Source organism: Haliotis rubra, unplaced genomic scaffold (assembly GCF_003918875.1).
Source record: "Haliotis rubra isolate DU_JTF1 unplaced genomic scaffold, ASM391887v1 Scf37, whole genome shotgun sequence".
Classification (NCBI taxonomy): domain Eukaryota; kingdom Metazoa; phylum Mollusca; class Gastropoda; order Lepetellida; family Haliotidae; genus Haliotis; species Haliotis rubra.
In genome coordinates this window covers 2,253,015-2,271,794 of record NW_025767046.1, presented here as the reverse complement: position 1 = coordinate 2,271,794, position 18,780 = coordinate 2,253,015, and the positions used below count along the sequence as shown (strand labels likewise).

The 18,780-nt window shown below is 38.0% G+C and overlaps 2 protein-coding genes across 2 annotated transcripts; one reads left to right on the top strand and one right to left on the bottom strand.

Moving 5' to 3' along the window:
* Positions 1-594: 594 nt before the first annotated feature.
* On the bottom strand, positions 595-6,804 carry LOC124285840 (transmembrane protein 14C-like). Its single transcript, XM_046722113.1, has 4 exons — positions 6,690-6,804; positions 3,038-3,139; positions 2,574-2,661; positions 595-1,753 (listed from the first exon to the last, which is right to left on the bottom strand). Exons 1-4 carry the CDS (start codon positions 6,763-6,765, stop codon positions 1,711-1,713), a joined length of 309 nt encoding a protein of 102 aa, XP_046578069.1. The 5' UTR covers positions 6,766-6,804; the 3' UTR covers positions 595-1,710.
* A 175-nt stretch (positions 6,805-6,979) lies between these two features.
* On the top strand, positions 6,980-11,621 carry LOC124285839 (proteasome assembly chaperone 3-like). Its single transcript, XM_046722112.1, has 4 exons — positions 6,980-7,055; positions 8,963-9,064; positions 9,611-9,697; positions 10,101-11,621. Exons 1-4 carry the CDS (start codon positions 7,011-7,013, stop codon positions 10,239-10,241), a joined length of 375 nt encoding a protein of 124 aa, XP_046578068.1. The 5' UTR covers positions 6,980-7,010; the 3' UTR covers positions 10,242-11,621.
* Positions 11,622-18,780: the final 7,159 nt, after the last annotated feature.

Below are 18,780 nucleotides of genomic sequence, written 5' to 3'. Positions count from 1 at the left end.
ACGATATACATGTAAGCTCCATCACTGTCCATTTCTTTCATAAACATAGTATCATGGTTTCTCAAACAATTAGGACTGCAAGATATTACTAGTTAACTGCAAGGGGCGGTGGGGTAGCCTAGTGGTTAAAGCGTTGGCTCGTCACGCCGAGGACCCGGACTCGAATCCCCAGATGGGTTCAATGTGTGAAGCCCATTTCTGGTGTTCCCGCCGTGATATTGCTGGAATATTGCTAAAAAGCAGCATAAACCAAAACTCAGTCAGTCAACTGCAAACAATAGCAGTGCAATAGGGTTTTTTCTGTATATTGAATAAAAATAACATAAGATTGTTTTTTATTTGTATCCTTTAACCTGAATTCTTCACAGAAATTCGGTAACAAACATCTCCCTTTGAAACTGGTTTACAAAAATACAGAAGTGATCTCCCCAGTATCCATGACAACAAAATGGCAGCAACTGACCACGCTAGTAAATATTTAATTTAGCATTCATGAAATATGATCTGAATGTACAGAGTCAATCACTGTCAAATATTTAAGCTCCAAATATATATTGTAATAAAGATACCTGTCCCACAATATACTGGATAACATTTTTCCATTACACAGACTATACAAACCATTTCCTTAATATACATAATTTCACATGTAACTCAGGTAACGGTTTTAGCACCACACTTTACACATCAGCCGTTGTTTGTCAGGCAATCAGTTTTTGTCCATCTCGTGATAAGGATTCTTTAACAATATCCTACACACTAATTTATCTTTTTAAATTTCTGCTCTCTGAGTACGAGAAGCATGGTGACTTTGTCATTCTTCAAATAAGCCTCTGTATAAAAAAATTATTGCATCATGGTGTGATGTCTAAACAGGCATACAGTACAACCTTACCCTTCTAACACTAGCACATGAAACTTCATTGACAAAAGACTGTAATGAGATTTGATTGATGAGAAAATGTTCATACTGTTATCTTTTCAATGACTGCGCACAAGTGAAACACCACTTCATTTCAGTCATATTATGGCATGTCAGATGGATGTGGAAGGACAGCCTGAACAGAGACCCGGATCTTGGAAGTTTACCATTCAGGTGACTTTATGTATGAGCTGACAACCAGGAACTACATTTGTCACATCTGTGTTGGAACACATGATCCTGATCCATAACTAAGGGGCACAACCCTCCATAGAGAACTGTCACAAAAGTGACCAACTGTAACCCTCTTGACACTGGAGTGAGTGAGTATGGTTTTACGCCGCTTCTAGCAATATTCCAGCAATATCACGGCAGGGAACACCAGAAATGGGCTTCACACATTGTGCCCATGTGGGGAATCGAACCCAGGTCTTTGGTGTGACGAGCGAACACCTTGAACACTAGACTACCCCACCGCCCTCTTGACACTGGAGATCATGAGAGGTTCTACACAATCTATTACACAGATCAAATACAGAATCAGGACTATGGATGTCTTGGGACAAGGTTGATGCGAAACAAAACTAGAGAGTATGACATTCTGCTACAAAGAAAGGAAGTTTGGCAAAAGGCAGTTTGATTGTGTGATAAAAAAAGCAAATTTGCTCAAAACAGAGAAGTCCTATTGACTGAAAAATATAATCTACTGTATATTGTCATGAACAATGACAATCGATGGAGGTTGATGATGAAGCTATGATGTTTCCACTTCAAAGTCTGATGCCAGTTCACTGGGCCAGCCGATATCCGTATCTCATCAGCATCAATAAACTGAAAACAGAAGAATTATACATCCTCTTTAGAGGATATGTGGCCACTGTAATTAGTAGGGAAACAATTATTCATCACCTATCTGTGCACTGTGATTACTTTGGGGGCATTAAAAATATAAACACTTGTCCGAGAAACGTCTAAATATGGCTCAAAATGCTTCAGCAATGGTCTTGCAGAAGAGTTTCACACACAGTGTTATAGCGGGGTAAACACACATTCATTTTATTTTATTAAATTTAGTCCCCTTTTTCAGTTCTGCTCTGTCCATGGAAAATATTATTCACTCAATGATTGTACTTTGCCTTTATTCCGTGTTATGTATAACGTGGGGTCACCCAAGTACCCCATGACTAGCGTTTTGGAAAGGGATGACTGTATTTACAGACTGACTCCATATAGCAGGACTATTGCTGTGGGCAACAGCAAACACCACAATGTGATCGTATGTCACCACACAAAACATACCACTGTAATATTTTCAACCAAGCATGTGTGAATTTCGTCATGTTTCATATGGCTTGGATGATTGTGCTATTAACAAGTTTCTGTTAATCGTGTATGACTGGTTAATCTAGAGTCACAAGTGGTCAGGCTCACTGACTTAGTTGACCACATGTTTGACTTGGTTGACCACATGTTATTTTATCCCAATTGCGTAGATCGAGGCTCATGATGTTGATCACTGGATTGCCTAGAATTAGCTGGAATACTGCTGAGTGCAGTATTAAACAACAAACAAACAAAAATTACTCAAGCTGTTCTCCAACATCTGATGGATTTAGTCACCACCTATTAAAAATTTTCAAAATGTTTCTACCTCAAAGATGCTACCATTCCTGCTGGCATGAACTTGCCGGAGCTGATAAATCTGTAGCCCATGACTCCTGTCAATAGCGCACTTGTGGCTGAAACACAATTTCATCATTTAAAACAGAATCAGATGAATGTTAGCTGACAGCTGGTGACACATGTTCATGATAATAGCCTCCAATAGTCTGAATGTTGAACAGAAGCTTTTCAATAGTTTTCCACTAAAGTTCATCCTCCATTGTCCTCCAACAGACAGTCATATTCATGTCATAACTGATGTTGATCTCAGACACGTTATACTGACTCTGAGCCAACCAAATATTGTTTTGCCCTTTAATGCTGAGCATGTGAAACAAAAAGTACCATCTTTGAACAACTAGTACTGTTGCCATGACTCAAATATTTTGTACCCAGGAAATTTCAGTAATTAAAGACACGAACAGTATCATGACAAAAGGATTATAAACTCACCAAGGGACAATGATACATTTTTAGGATCGTTTGTTGTCTGGTAGGCTCCAACTCCCATCACGGCTCCACAGGCCACGCCCATTGCCAGAGAGGGCATGCTCCCTGCAAACCATTACATCACCAGTTGAATTCAAATACTGGATATATCCAATCTCATTACAATCAGATCATATTATGCCTTTTACTAAAACATTTTTAACAAATACTTAATCACTTAAATGAGGGTGGTGGTGTACCCTCGTGGTTAAAGTGTCAGTTTGTCACAGCAAAGACCCAGGCTCAATTCCCCACATCAGAGATGGCAACAGGAAAATCTATTTTCAGCTGAAAACTTGTGTCATTGAACAGGGGTTTGAATTGATTTATTTGAAATAAAATCGGTGGAAATCCGTAGATCAGCAGAAACTTGCCATCCCTGCTACATGGGTACAATGTGTGAGGCCCATTCCTGGTGTCTCCCCTGCCGTGATATTGCTGGAATGTTGCTAAAAGCGGAGTAAAACCAAACTCACTCACTCATCTCATACATCAGGGCATTGAGAGTGTGTTGCTCTTATTACTTAGCTACATATTAAGAGATGGGTTGATATGGCAATACAGTATTGTATCACAATATGAGGCTCATGATACAATATTTCCTGGGTGACAAGAAATAACAGAATCTTCAGAGTGCCCCCAAGCTTATACGTTTCTCTCTTACACTATCCCATCAACACTATCTGAAATTTGAAAACAAATGTCTGGGTTGTGATGAATGAACAAAATGACAGACAATATTAACTTATGAAATTAAAGTAGTATATTGGGACACGGATTGTGTCGCGCTCATATTATCGGGATACATATCGTATTTCAGCCTCACCATATTGTTAACCCCAGCCTGTAAATGTGGGGCGGTGGGGTAGCCTGGTGGTTAAGCATTGGCTCATCAAGCCAAACACCCGGGTTCGATTCCCCACATGGGTACAATGTCTGAGCCCCAATTGTGGTGTCCCCCGCTGTGATATTGCCAGAATATTGCTAAAAGCTGCGTAGAACTAAACTCACACTCTTATAAATGCAAACAGTCAATGATTTACCTGAAGAAAGAGAAAGATGCCTTTAACAGATTTAAACTTTAGTTCTAGACCCTGCTCATTGTGATGCAAATAATATGATTACCCTGTCAGATATAGATCCTTATTTTAAAATGGCTACTTATAACAATTCAGAAGGAAGTCCTTTTCTATCAATAGCTGCTACAGTGGGTGTTTGTGGCTGTCAAATCAGCTGTTTCAATCAGAGGTGGTCAAAGTGACTTGAAAGTTGATATTCATTAATTCATGTGACAGCTTAGTAATAACAATTCATATGCATTGAATATTCAAATGCATAGACCTGTTTCAGTTTGGTTCCTATTGACAGAAATTACAGACCCTCTTTATTCAGACTCTGAGCTCATACATGCAATTATGGATTTTTCACTACACCCAGTTGAAATGAAAACACAAATTCAGTGTTTGATTATAAATGTTAAGTGTAAACACAACCTGTATTGTTATTTAATTAAGCAGCTCAGCATGTATTGTGCATACACCAGTTTGAAAGTTGTCCAGTATAACTGGTGTCTGGATTAACTCTGCATAACTTTATAGTTTATTGATTGATGCATACACCAGCTTGAAGGTGTCCAGTATAACTGGTGTCTGGATTAACTCTGCATAACTATATAGTTTATTGATTACAGAGTTTCGTGCAATCGGTCCCAATTTATGCCATTCTTTTTTTTGCAGTTTTGGTACTCAATAATTTGAGATGTTTGCGGAATCTGGCTGACACCTCGGCTGTGGATTAGCGTCATGTCTTATTTGTAGGACCCATCGCTGATAAAGGACAACTCTGATTTTTAAAGTTTATTTAAACTTGCACTCAGCAAAATTCCAGCTCTGATATTTTAAGACTTCATTCAGTGATAATTATTTGCCTCCCTCACTTCTCTTTTATTCCGTTTGGCAAAATAATTGTTCTCTCCTACATCGTATGTGCGCCATGTGGGTTTGCATGTGAGATCACTCAAATACTGCACTCGGAAGTTTTTAACGTTATACATGGCTATTATTATAGTATGACCAGAAATTATTGAGAATTTTAGGAACATGTTTAATTGGATTTCTAGTATAAACAACCTTGACCAGCTATCAAGTGCTTGGTTTCATTCAAGAGAGACAACTCCGTTAATCCTTTTTCATTAGTTTGTGAAGAGTTATCCCCCTTTGTTAACTTGCTAGCAGACGACATTTTCAGTGATCCTCAGTATGGATGATTTAGAGAAGAGGAAGTTGATTTTAGAGTATTATAACAAGGGCATCAGATCAGCTAAAGTGATTTCAAGTAGAACAGGCATCCCTTTGTCCACTGTTTATCGTGTTTTGAAAAATATTGCAAATGGATATGGCATTGAGCACCAGGGAGGCGCAGGGAGGCCCAGAAAATTGACTGTCGGTGATAGGAGGCGGCTTGGTATTCTTGTTTCTAAAAACAAATGAAGGAGTTTAGAAAACTTAAGGCTGGATATGATTGATAGAGGAACTGTGGCTGTCTGTAAGGAGACAATTAGAACTGAGCTGCATGCAATTGGTTGGCAGAAAAGTCGAGGAATTCCATCACCGTTCATGAAACCTGAACAAAAGGAGCGAAGGTTGAACTGGTGCTTACAGCATAGACATTTTAACTGGGACAATGTGATTTTCTCAGAGATGAAAGTTCTGTGTGCCTGTTTCCTAATACACTGAAATTCTGGACCAAACAAACTGAAAAACCTTTGTATCAGCGCCCAAAGTACAGTCCGAAATTTAACATGTGGGGTGGCATATCTGTGTTAGGGACAACGCCCCTCTGTGTATTTGAAGGGAATATGAACAGTGAGCGGTACACAGATATTCTCGAGGGACATCCATCTGCTCACGTGTTTTATGGAAATGTTTGGACAACGACCCAAAACATCGTTCAAAGCATTCACAGGCCTGGTTTCGGACCCAAAATTTGACATTATTAGATTGGCCAAGCTATAGCCCTGACCTAAATCCAATAGAAAATGTTTGGGGACTTATGAAGGAAAGTGTCAACAAGCAAAATCTGACAAATATTGCTTAAATGAAAGAAGAAGTGGTCCGATATTGGGACAGCATGAACCACGACTTTTTAACTTCTCTTATCAGTAGTATGCCCCGCCGCATTGAAGCCTGCATTGCTGCCCATGGTGACTTGACAAAATACTAACTGTTCACCTTTCTTTGAATCTGGAGTTATGTTCTGCTAATATTCACATTAATACGTGAGTAATGAGTGAAAAATAAAAAAATTACAATCTTTAAATTCTCAATAATTTCTGGTTGTACTTATTAATGATGGATATTAAAATGCACATATTTCATTCTTTATGCACACATTAAATGTATCCGAACGTTTATGTATGCCTATGCAACCTAATATACGACCCGACACCTGAAACCCCATCTCTTGAAAGTTCTACATTTTGAACTCGTAAACACTTCCACATCACTTGATGAATGAAACTTGTGACCTGCCTGTACAAGAACAGATGTTGTCAGTTCACCAAATTCACTTGTCTGTGACCTTATACAAATATGGCAAAATAAGCTATAGTATTTACCTGCTTTAACATATCCTAAGATTCCACCAGCAGCAAGTGTCGCAGCATAAGCAAAACTAATGATGTCGATCGCCATCTTGCCAGCAGGTAATTGGTGGCGGAGTTATACCTGCAACTAATGTTCATGACATATTTATTATGTTCTCGATTGTAAATGTTTTGATGGAGAATCATTTTACGTGTACAAAGATAATTCTATAAGCACATATAAATGTTTATAGATTAATTATCTTAATTTAGAATTGGTACTTACATGTGTACACCACAATGCAGGAATGTAATAGGATAAGTTGTTGTGCAAATACTATCGTGGAAATAAAAATGGCAGCTCCCATGTCGGCAGCATTTCCAGTGGTAACAAAACAGGTACCCACATACTTCATTGGATTGTATCATTCCCTATGTCGTTACTTACGTGATTTCGCCTTCTTGCATATGAATTCGTCTTTTTACACCGTTAGGAAAGATGCCTTTCTGTGACAAACTGATGTGAAGGTCTGAGGATTGTCTCGATCTCGCTGTCGTGACCGTTATGTACCTGGCTTAATCCTAGAGACGATAGTAAATAAGAGTATGTCAGTGTTGTGTGTGTGTGTTTTTGAGTCATGCATTAGAACAGGTCTTCATCAGCACATACCTGTTGTAGGATTCGACTAATGGGATCGAGTGGTCGGGCTTGATGAGTTGGTTGACTTGGTTGGTTGGTTCCCCCACTTTCTTTATACATACATTTTAGGAAGGGTCATTCACATAAACATATCAGAGTGAGTGAGTTTAGTTTTACGCCGCTTTTACCAATATTCCAGCAATATCACGGTGGGGGACACCAGAAATGTACCCATGTGGGGAATCGAATACGGGTCTTCGGCGTGACGAGCGAACGCCGTAACCACTAGGCTGCCCCACCACCCCCTAAATATATCAGAGTGTCTCAGTGCATCTCAGAGGGGTTAAGTGTTTTTAGTCAACCATACAACAAATTACAAGAAGTTTAAACAGTCACTGGATAATTACACTAGCCAGTAATCTAGACAAGATTAACAGTAGTGGTTAAGTGTTTATGTTATGAGTATAGTCAACCCAATGGTCAACCATACAACTGATACTGTAATGATTACATGAGATATAACAGAGTCATGGGTGTCAGACACTAGTCAGTAATCTAGACAAGATTAACGTTTTGATTAGTTGTGAGATTTAAACAGTCATGGTGTCAATTTCACTAGTTAGTAATCTCAACAAGATTAATGTTTTAATTAGTTGTGATTGGAGCCTCATGACTCAGACTGCTATAGAAGATGAACAGTTCAAGCAACAATTCACATTGGTAACCATGCCTGTAAAGTGTGTTGCTTGTGACATTGACAAGACAGGAAAAATCAACATGCCCAGGCTAGCTATTCTCCAAATGTTTGTAGCCTTACGAACTTCTTTAAGCCCATTCTTAACACATTGGCTACAATCAAAGTTAAGAATTCTTAGGGCTATGAACGTTTTGTTCCAGCAATGACTAAAGAATAAACAAATGCAAATTGAGTTTTTTTCATAAACTTCTTCTATATACCTAAAAACATGGTAACAGTATGGACGTATAAATTTAGCACAATCAGCTTTTCACTTACTTGAGATCTGCAATCCTAATATGTACTTTCAATGGTGTTATTTAATATCAAAACTTAATATAGTTAGAAAAATAACAACACATATAATTTTTTTATGATTACACTCTGAAAATGACTCATATAGTGAACTTTAACTGAAGTTAAAGATGTGGGAATTAGGAACATTTGAATCACTTATGAATATTTCATCTCATATTAATCAACACTCGAATCTATGATGATAACACTATATACTATTACTTTTGTTACTATTTACATATTGATACAAATATAATAAAATATATAAAATAAATATTAGTTTGTATGTTCTATGGCCCTTTTGACTTTTCGTTGGCCCTTTTGACTTTTCGTTGGCCCTTTTGACTTTTTCAATTTTGGCCCTTTCGTCCTTTGGCACTTTTGACTACAACCCCCCATTGTACCAAATTAGCGACATGAAATTTTATTGTTCCTGTGATTTAAGTGATTGCTAAATCTTATTGTCCAATAATCTACATCATTCCACTGTTTCAGAACCCTCCAATCTCCTGTTATGACCCTGGAAATTAGTCATTGTAACTCCAAGTACTAGTATTACAGTTACTGTGATGCTATAATGGGGTGTTGGGGATTATTGGTCAGTACTTGTCAACAATGATCTATATATTGCAGGTTGCTAAGGAGGTGAATAACAACCATACCGATGTTCTATGCAGTAAATTTGATGACAGATTACTGCTGGTTGTCTCTCAGCTCCAGAAGTTTGGTACTATGGTGAGAGTTATTTATTCACTTACAGGTTAATATTATGGCGAATGTCCAGATTTGAATGTTGACACACTCATTTTAAAGGCTCTTTTCTGTTTATCCTGACAACTGCAAGCAAAAACCCTTTGCCAAATGAACTGTGTGCACAACAGAAAAGAACTAAGAAAGTGATATACTTTATGGATAACAGCTTCTATATTAAATATGATGTGACGTTTCAGTATAGCTTCTTATACCATTGTCAAGCCAGTGTCAAGTTCTCTCGCTTGACAACGGTATAAGAATCTATACCGAAACTAGTAGTGTGACAATTCATCGATATGCATCGATCCATGGGCCGTCGATACAGTGAATCGATACAAAGTTTTACAATGTTGTGTATCCCGATAAGATACTTCAAATGGGCCATGATACATCAATGTTTAACTTTGAATATTACCAAATCACAATATCAGTCTAGAAAAAAGACATACTTTTGTTTGATGATGCTTACTTATTTTTCCTTCATAAATAAACATTATATATTTATAAAACAGTCTGATCTTGTTACAGGTACAGATAAGTCGGAGCATTGTCCTCGACGAGATGCAGCAGTCATCATCAGTATATTCCACAAAAGTCCTTCTAGGGTCAGACGAGGTGAGATTCTCATTTACCTCCACATCCTTGTTGTAACCAGAGACCATATAATAAATATTATTGTATGATCTCTGTTTTAACCCATTAAAATGAAACCCATGTTTCATTTGTGTAAATTCAAGAACAGAATGGAACAACGTTGCCAAAATATAATTCATCGTCATCTGTTCAGTGTAATGTATTCATACTGTGAATACTGGTTAAACACAAAGTATGCACTCTGGTTTTTATGTTTTAATGCCATAAATGCAGAAACATACAAGTCAGATGTTTTGTATTGCTTTTGTATTTTTTTCCCAATTTAGGGATTGTTTTATCTTATGTAAATGGAAAATATTTTTTTATTTCTGTATGGCCTTATATTTAAATCTTAAATTTTATGGTAATTTTTTCATCATTTCAGCCTCTTACCCATGTCCTAGCTAAAAATCTGATAGCTGAGGTGACAACAACCAAACCCATTATCCTAACAATGTCTCTGAAAGATACTACCCCAAAGACAGTGAAAGCTCTTGCCTCATTGGTCAAGGAAGTAGTCAGCTGACACAAACAGCCAATCAGTGATGAGATACCATGTAAGGATGTCCAGCCCAGTCACAAGGAGTGTGATGGGTAGATGACTTTGAGAAGTCAATCATGAACACAGGGCACATACCACTCCATCAAGGGATGATTAATTTGACAGTTATTAATTGTGTTTGTCAGTGTAAATCCAAGACTTATAGCACTGTAGATGAAGTCACATTCTAGGACACTGACTCAAAGGGACATAGCATGACATATCCACCCATCAGGATTTAGCTGACCTTGTCTCAGCCATGGTGCAGAAAGTTCAAGTTAAAAGGACCACAAGATACATATACCAAAGAAACAAGTCTCACCGTCCCTACAAGCATTTTTCAGGGCTCAATTTAGTGCTTTGTTACTTGCACTGGTGCAATCCAATATTACAAAACGCAACCTAGTTATTAGTCTAACTTGCACCAGGTGCAAGTCAATTTTTGAGACTTCAGCTGGAAAACAGAATGATGAGGAACTGACTTGGAAGAGTGACTCTGATGACTGTATGAGCAGTGACTGAAGGACTTACTGTTCATGAAATTTTAGGAAGTGAGATAACTAATCTTATCAGTCCCAGATTTCTTTTGTCCAGAAAAGTTCAGAGGTTGAATAAATGATAAGAAAGAAATTTTCTGGAAATGGATTGTTATTGCAACTTCAGCCATCAACACTACTAGGGCAGGCCTTTGGGATGAGTAATAGTTAACAAAATATCAATCGATCACATCAGAGAATATGGGGAACTACAATCAGCTAGGTCATGTTCAGGATGGAGCCATTGGAAGTTTATTAAATTACTCAATCATTTAGCAATATTTTACACATATGGATCTGTTAATCATGTCAATCATTCAAAATCAAAGATTCATATATCAATAAGCATAAATGTATTTATGAATTTGGTGTAGTGCCTGAAAAAAAGTGATGGTTATTGTAATAATTGTAATGATGCACACAGATAGAAGTGAATGTTGGTTTTATTAACTGGAAAGCAATTTATCATCAACTGAGCCAAGCCCCAGCTCTGTTTATCTGCCTAAAGTGGGACGGTAACCAGTTCAGACAATATGTTATTTTTCATGCAGGAGCAGGGGCAGTGGGCTAGTCTGGTGGTTTAAGCGTTTGCTCATAATGCCAAGTTCGATTCTCCACATGGGTACACTGTGTGAAGCCCATTTCTGGTGTCCCCCGCTGGATTATTACTAAAAGCGGTATAAAACTAAACTCCTTCACTCACTGACTGACTTTTTAAAAGATGATAGGGTAGAATGCAATCCTATCTTCCTCCCAGAGGTCGAAATGTATGTGTTTCTTTTATTTTTTTATTTTGTTTTAAGAAAATAAATGAATTAACAGAATGACATCAAGTGTTGTTTATTGAATATTGTGGGAAATGAATAGCTTTTGTCCTTAGTGTCTGTGGCAAGTGTAAATGCTGTTTGAGTAGACAAGGGAGACAACTGTTGCATCCTTGTTGGTTTCCATGCCACTGAAGGATTTGGTTGGTTTGTTGTTTAACGTTGCTCTCAGCAATATTCCAGCTGTATGGCAGTAGTCTGTAAATTATCAAGTCTGGACCAGACAATCCAGTGATCAACAACATGAGCATAAAAATCTATGCAATTGGGATACGATGACATGTGAAGGAAGCCAGGCCACAAATGTTTGAGGGCATTTTATTTTTTCCCCATTTTTGATAAAAGGTCTCAGTAGAGGAAAATGTTAATACCATGCATAATCTTGAATCAACTGTGGGAGTTCTGGGGCAGATTGTTATTGTTGATGGGACAAGGTCCTGTGTACAGGGTATAGGTCACAGTGTTGGTCAAGGAGAGGAGCTGGATGGGTGACAAGGTGCAAGCTTGACTCAAGAGTCGAAATGTTTGCACTATTTAAAAGGAATCTAATGCATTATTTGTACCTTTTGTCACTCATGTTATTCCATGCACAGGGATTTATCGAAACTGGTTCAAAGGCTAATATTATGTGAAGAACGTAATGACACCCATTGTAAGCCTTTATCATTGTTGAATGGATGGATGATAGTGTGTGCTGCAGTCTGTGTGGCTGAACAACATTGGTAAACCGCATTGTCTAGAAATATTTGAAATAAATCCACTGTGTATTGATACTTTTTGTCCCACACAATCTTTGATTTAATTCATTATCTGTTCTGGATTGTTTTGATTATGTCAAACCCGTAAAGATATGGGTTAGAATTGATCTTCAGTAACTCATGCTTGTCATAAGAGTGACTAACGGTCAGTGCTGGTATTGGCATACAACCTGCGATACGATACATCACCAAACAAATATTTAGTCATGACGATATATTGCCAAAGTATTGTGCACTAAATACGATACGAATCCCGATATAAGGTTGGCGATATGATACGTATCACGATACTAAAATCTTTCATTCTAACACCAACTATAAAACACCTAAGATCAAAACAAAAATAATGTTTATATGAAAGAAACATTAATTTGAGAAATAGACACATTAGGGACTTTTTTAAAAACAAGTACAAAATAAATAAGGTATAATACTGTTATAAACAGAAAACATGGATTAAAAACATCTTTAATATCTGCATGTTGCTGGATGCAGTCAGTGCAGTCACAATAGAATGAAGTTTGTGATGATTTTAAAAACAGTATATCTTGACAGATATCGCGATTTGGCAATATTTAAAAGTTAAACATTGATGTATTGTGGCCCATTTGTAGTATTGTATCAGGATGTACGACAATGTAAAAATTTGTATCGAATCACTGTATCGGCAGCCCATGGATCGATACATGGATGCGTATTGATGAATCGTATTGACGGGATCGGGTGGTCAGGCTCGCTGACTTGGTTGACACATGTCAACATATCCCAGTTGCATAGATAGATGCTCATGCTTTTGATCACTGGATTGTCTGGTCCAGACTCGATTATTTACAGACCACCATCATATAGCTGGAATATTGCTGAGTGCAGCGTTAAACAACAATCAACCAAGTATAGATGGGTAGTCTAAGAGATGGGTTCCATGGTGTTCAGAACCCTATGGTTGTGGGTTTGAATCCCAGTTTGCAACAATTACGTTTCTTGGTTTGTTACCACTGTACCTAAGCATATGGGTTTCACCAAAGTGGTGATCATCTGAGAACTGCGTTACTTTGGACTTTCTTTCACATGAAGCTGACAAGCCATGGTATAACTAACACTCAACACAAAGTAAAATACATCTGACAGAATCCACCCACCCACACTGGAATGGATTGTAAACTATGACAGTTTTTCTGTAGTGGATCATATTATTGCCATTAAAGTCAAATCTAACTCCCTTCACTGCCCACCCGTGGCTTAACAAACAGGAAAGAAATGTCACCAAGATGAGAGAGATAGCATTCCAAAAATTAACATCTATGTTTTTTATTGGAATATGATTGTATGTTTTATTGATGTCAAAGTGTATTACCAGCTTGACAGATGGTGAATACATTCACTCAGTTCAGTGAGGCCAAAGTCCCATTTTCAGGGTGACCTTTTTATTGTTGAAAAACTATTGATAGTGGTGGCTAGGAAATTTGCCATTGTCATCATAGGGAGAGATGTAAACTCAGCATTGGACAAAAATATCTGATGGACGATGATATATTTCTCATATCTTAATATACTGTTGAAATACGTATGTCTCAAGTAAAGATGTATTTTTGCATGTGTCATTTTAACTAGGGTCTTAGAGGCTTCCATACTGGTCAAATCTTGGGATTTATATTTTAAATGTTGGACAAATAGAATACTAATATCCCACTTGAAAAATAATGTTTAAATCTATTCATAATATGTAATTGATGGATTTTGACCGTCTGCTTGTATGTGGTAGGTAGGTTACGGATGCTGGGACACCATGCAATAAAGCTCAGAGCTTTTAAAGATATTAAGCATAGCAAGATACATGATACAAGAAACATATGAGACATTCTTTGTTTCTTTCCAACATAACCCGTGAAGGTCCGGGTTAGAATGAACCTTCAGTAACCCATGCTTATCGTAAGAGGCGACTAACGGGATCGGGTGGTCAGGCTCACTGGCTTGGTTGACACAAGTCATCGGTTCCCAATTACGCAGATCGATGCTCATGCTGTTGATCACTGTATTGTCTGGTCAAGACTTGATTATTTACAGACCGCCACCATATGGCTGGAATATTGCTGGGTGCGGCGTAAAATTCACTCTCTCGTTCCAACATATGCAAAGTTTGGACTTTTAATTCTGAACACAATGATAGCCCAAACAGAACATCTTTGAACAAGTTTGTGACTTATTTTCTTACCATATGTTTGTATCTACATCTCATAATAAAATCAGCTTTTCTCTAAAACTTGCCCTTGTTCCATTAGAACAACAAAGTATTCTTAAAGTCACTCAAATCAACTTTGTTTTACCTTATCCTACCTAACCAGCAGATAAAGTGTTGTTATAAGCCCCAAATAGTAAATGTTCAAATTAAAAACTTTCATGTGATGTCAAAACTTCACAACAATTTCTCAAATACTGTATATTTTGTGGGCTAAAAAGAGCCCCATTCCTTGTCCTGAACAACTTGGAAGCCAAGTAATATTTGCCTCGTGATGAAAAAGCAGATAAAAACGAAACATAAATTACATCCAGTTTTTCCAGCAGTGGAATTTATGTCTTCAAAAACCCCTCGTAACAACTGTGTGCTGATAAGACATGATGGAACAAAAATAAATCGCAAGACTTCCAATATGACTTACACGGCCAGATTGCTCCTGGTAATTCAATAACACCGTGATAAATGCAACACTTCTTTCCTGTTGGGTCCCCTCTGCAACAACAGTGATAAGCTCATGAATGAATGCTTTACAAGCCCGCTTCTAGCCTAATACAAAAGGTCATGTTTCCTTTCCACAAACTAGCTACCTGCTGAAGGCTTTTACTACTAAATCCTCCTCCAATCTCCCTAAAACCAGCCACTGGGATAAAACCTGTTTACTAGAATGATGACGAGGACAGGGTGCTGGCTGGTCTCGTATGTTAAATTTGACATAAATTCTCTGATTCTTCTGCCTCTGTATATTCTAACTGTATTATCTAAGGAGAGGGTGATGAGGAGAGGTTCTGTGCATGTGTAGACAAGGGATGGGTCTCGGAGGAAATAGCGTTATCTCGGAATGGGAGGCACCTTGCATTCATGGAAACATGGTGATGATAGGGAAACGTAACCGACTTGTCAGGTGTTGCTGCACGATAAGGCTGTCATGTGTATGCATCTTTGGGTAAATATGGTCGGGGTTCAAGCTTAAAAGCTTTAATGATGTAAATAAATTGCAAACTTCGAAACTTGTGTTTTAACTTTTTATTATTTTTCTATTTTTGACGTGACATTCTAAAAATTGATGTATGTAAAGACAAACACCATTTATGGCTTTTCATGACAATCAGTTGTTTGGAAAGTAGTATTTTCGTAGATTATGTTACTCATGCCAATAGGAGCAAATTGCTGCACTTAAAAAAAAGTGTAAACAAAGACCTTGCCATCCAAGCTATTGTTAGTTTTCAGAAAGGGCACATTGACCCAGTCATTTGTGATGTTGCAATTTGCTGTTCAGAGTTGCATGACTTGAGCATACCAGACAGCTATGGTGGATTTGGATTTTAGGTATTGCCCTGATTATGTTTCTAGGTTTTGCAGCACCATATTCGTACTTGTACTTCTCAAAAGGGGCTGTGGGGTAGCCTAGTGGTTAAAGCGTTCGCTCATCATGCTGAAAACACGAGTTTGATTCCCTACATTGCTACAATGTGTGAAGCCCATTTCTGGTGTTCCCCGCCATGATATTGAAGGAATATTGCTAAAAGCGGCATAAAACCTCACTCACTCACTCACTCACTAATGTAAATTAGTGTTGCACCATAGGAATACTTATACAGTATGTTAGATTACTTCCTGTTGAAATAATGTGACGTTAAATATTAACTCACTCACTCACTCCTGTTGAAATGGAATGGTGTTCAAATGCTGTCTCAGTATGTGGAAATAGAAAGGTTTTAAGCAAGCCACAGATGAGGTTCTTTTACATTTCGGCAAGGACAGCATGGTTTATATTGCACTGTGGGTGAAAATCTGGAAATAAATAAAGGAACACTTGTACTTTCATGGTTTTTTCCCTTATTCGTTTCCATGAGTATATACCACAGACACACTGAACAACTATCTACCATTGACTCAGTAAACCACAAAGTACCACTCACACACTGAACTACCAGGTACCACAGGCTCACAAGACCATGAAGTACCTCTGACACATAGAACATAGCACCATCAGCACACTGAACACCAGCAGCAGTACCAAAATATCACAGTTGACAATACAGTATATAGAGCACCACTCCCCTGCCCATAGACTAATGCTTAGTCTCTGAATATATATAATTTTGATAATAACAAACAAGCCCATATAAATTGAAAAGGAGCCCCAGTGAGACCAGAGGTTCAGAACCTGAGGAAATCTAGACTTGCTTTATTTAGGGCTTTAGCACTGCAGAGAGGGCTTGGCAGTAGGAAAAATAATGTGGTTCAGGGACTGTGAGACAGACTACCCTGCCCACTTCCCAGTTACAATGGCAGGGAGTCAGATATCCTTCAATGAAACTGCCTCTGAGGTGCAACAAGGAAGCACAGAGATATAGTTCCACATCTTTTTGCACCAGTCTGAGCCACAGTTGAGGAGCATTTCCTGAAGTTATCACCAGAGTCTGTGCTGAACGGCATTAGCCCAGCATTAGTTCTGACACCACACTATCAATGTTACATGTTGTCCATTTTTTGTGGCCCTCGGGAAAGCTTTGGAGGAACAACAGTGCTTTGTACAGATGATAACATGCTTCAGTGGGCTAAAGTACTTTTGTAATATCTCAGTTTATTTTACTGATTTGGTGGTGGAAGAGAGTGGCAGAAGGTGGTGGATCATCTTTTTGAACAGTGTTTCAGTAATAAGCCAGTTTATAAATGCACCATGGCCATTTTTCTTAATCATAACAAACACTTATATATTTAAATGCATTTGGAAATATATTTGTATTCCATTGTACTGAAAGTAGATTTATTACAACTCTCATTTAGTAATATTTTTCAATGTTATTTATTCAAGAATTTTTTATCATAAATTGCCAAATGTACCTGTGCAAAAAGTACAACTCTTTTTCCAAATTGCTGCATCTGCACTTGTATATATCCAAGATATATATTTCTCTGGAGAAAAAACTAGAACAGGTCTGTGCTGATATCTCAAGGATCATAAACTGGGAACATCTAGGCTTCAAACTCAGACAAGGGGATCCTGGCATTGCTATGGGAAGCAACTCTGCAAGAAGAAGCACCTCAGACCAGTAAGCAACACATGCCCATAATGACCTGTGAATGACATAAACCAATGTATACAAACTGTATACTGTATACTGAGAAACACCATGACTGGAACACCTTGTTTGGATTCTGAGTTAGACTAGGTCACCAACAATATATGACTGTCATAAGACATAACTCAATCGATCGGGTTGTCAATCTCAGCTCATCAATCTTTGTTGTAGTCTTGTTATCAAACACTGATAGGACCCGTGAAGATCCAGGGTAGAATAGGTCTTCAGCAACCCATGCTTGCCACAAAAGGCGACTATGCTTGTCGTAAAGAGGCGACTAATGGGATCGGGTGGTCAGGCTCGCTGACATGGTTGACACATGTCATCGGTTCCCAATTGCGCAGTACGATGCTCATGCTGTTGATCACTGGATTGTCTGGTCCAGACTCGATTATTTACACACCGCCGCCATACAGCTGAATTTTTGCTGAGTGCGTCGTAAAAACTAAACTCACTCACTCACTCAAACACTGATAGTGTCAATCATTGCTCATAATATCAATCACTGCAAACAGTTGGGGAAAGCACTAATTTAAAATGTCCTCTTTATAGTGATAAAAGCAAATCATGTATTACCCCAGAAGTGTGGTATGCCTATTTCAAGATTTGTTAAACCCGAATCAACGAACTGATCATTTGTTGTTTGGTTATTCAGTTTTAGATTTTATCGAAAGCCATTCATGTCGTGATTGTAACAAATTCCCATTTACTGACAAACTGTTATCTAGTCGCATTACTGAGAAAGAAATCCAGGGCCCCGTTTCAGAAAGCTCTCGTAGCACTACGACTATCGTAAGTCAATGTTACACTATAGAAAGTACGAGAAAAGTTACGAGATCTTAGGCTTACGAGAGCTTTGTGAAACAGGACCCAGGACACTATTAATTGCAGAATCCTGGAAAAGCCCCAGGAGAGGATGGCATACCGCCTGAATTCTCAAAACTATGTTTTAAAATAAATATTTTTTACCTTGTTTACTCTTCTTATTTAATACAAAAAGGATGTCATGGTAAAATGTACAATCTGTAAAAATGTATATGTATGGATCTGTAAAAGGCAGGTGTAAGGATTAGTTGCTGCATTC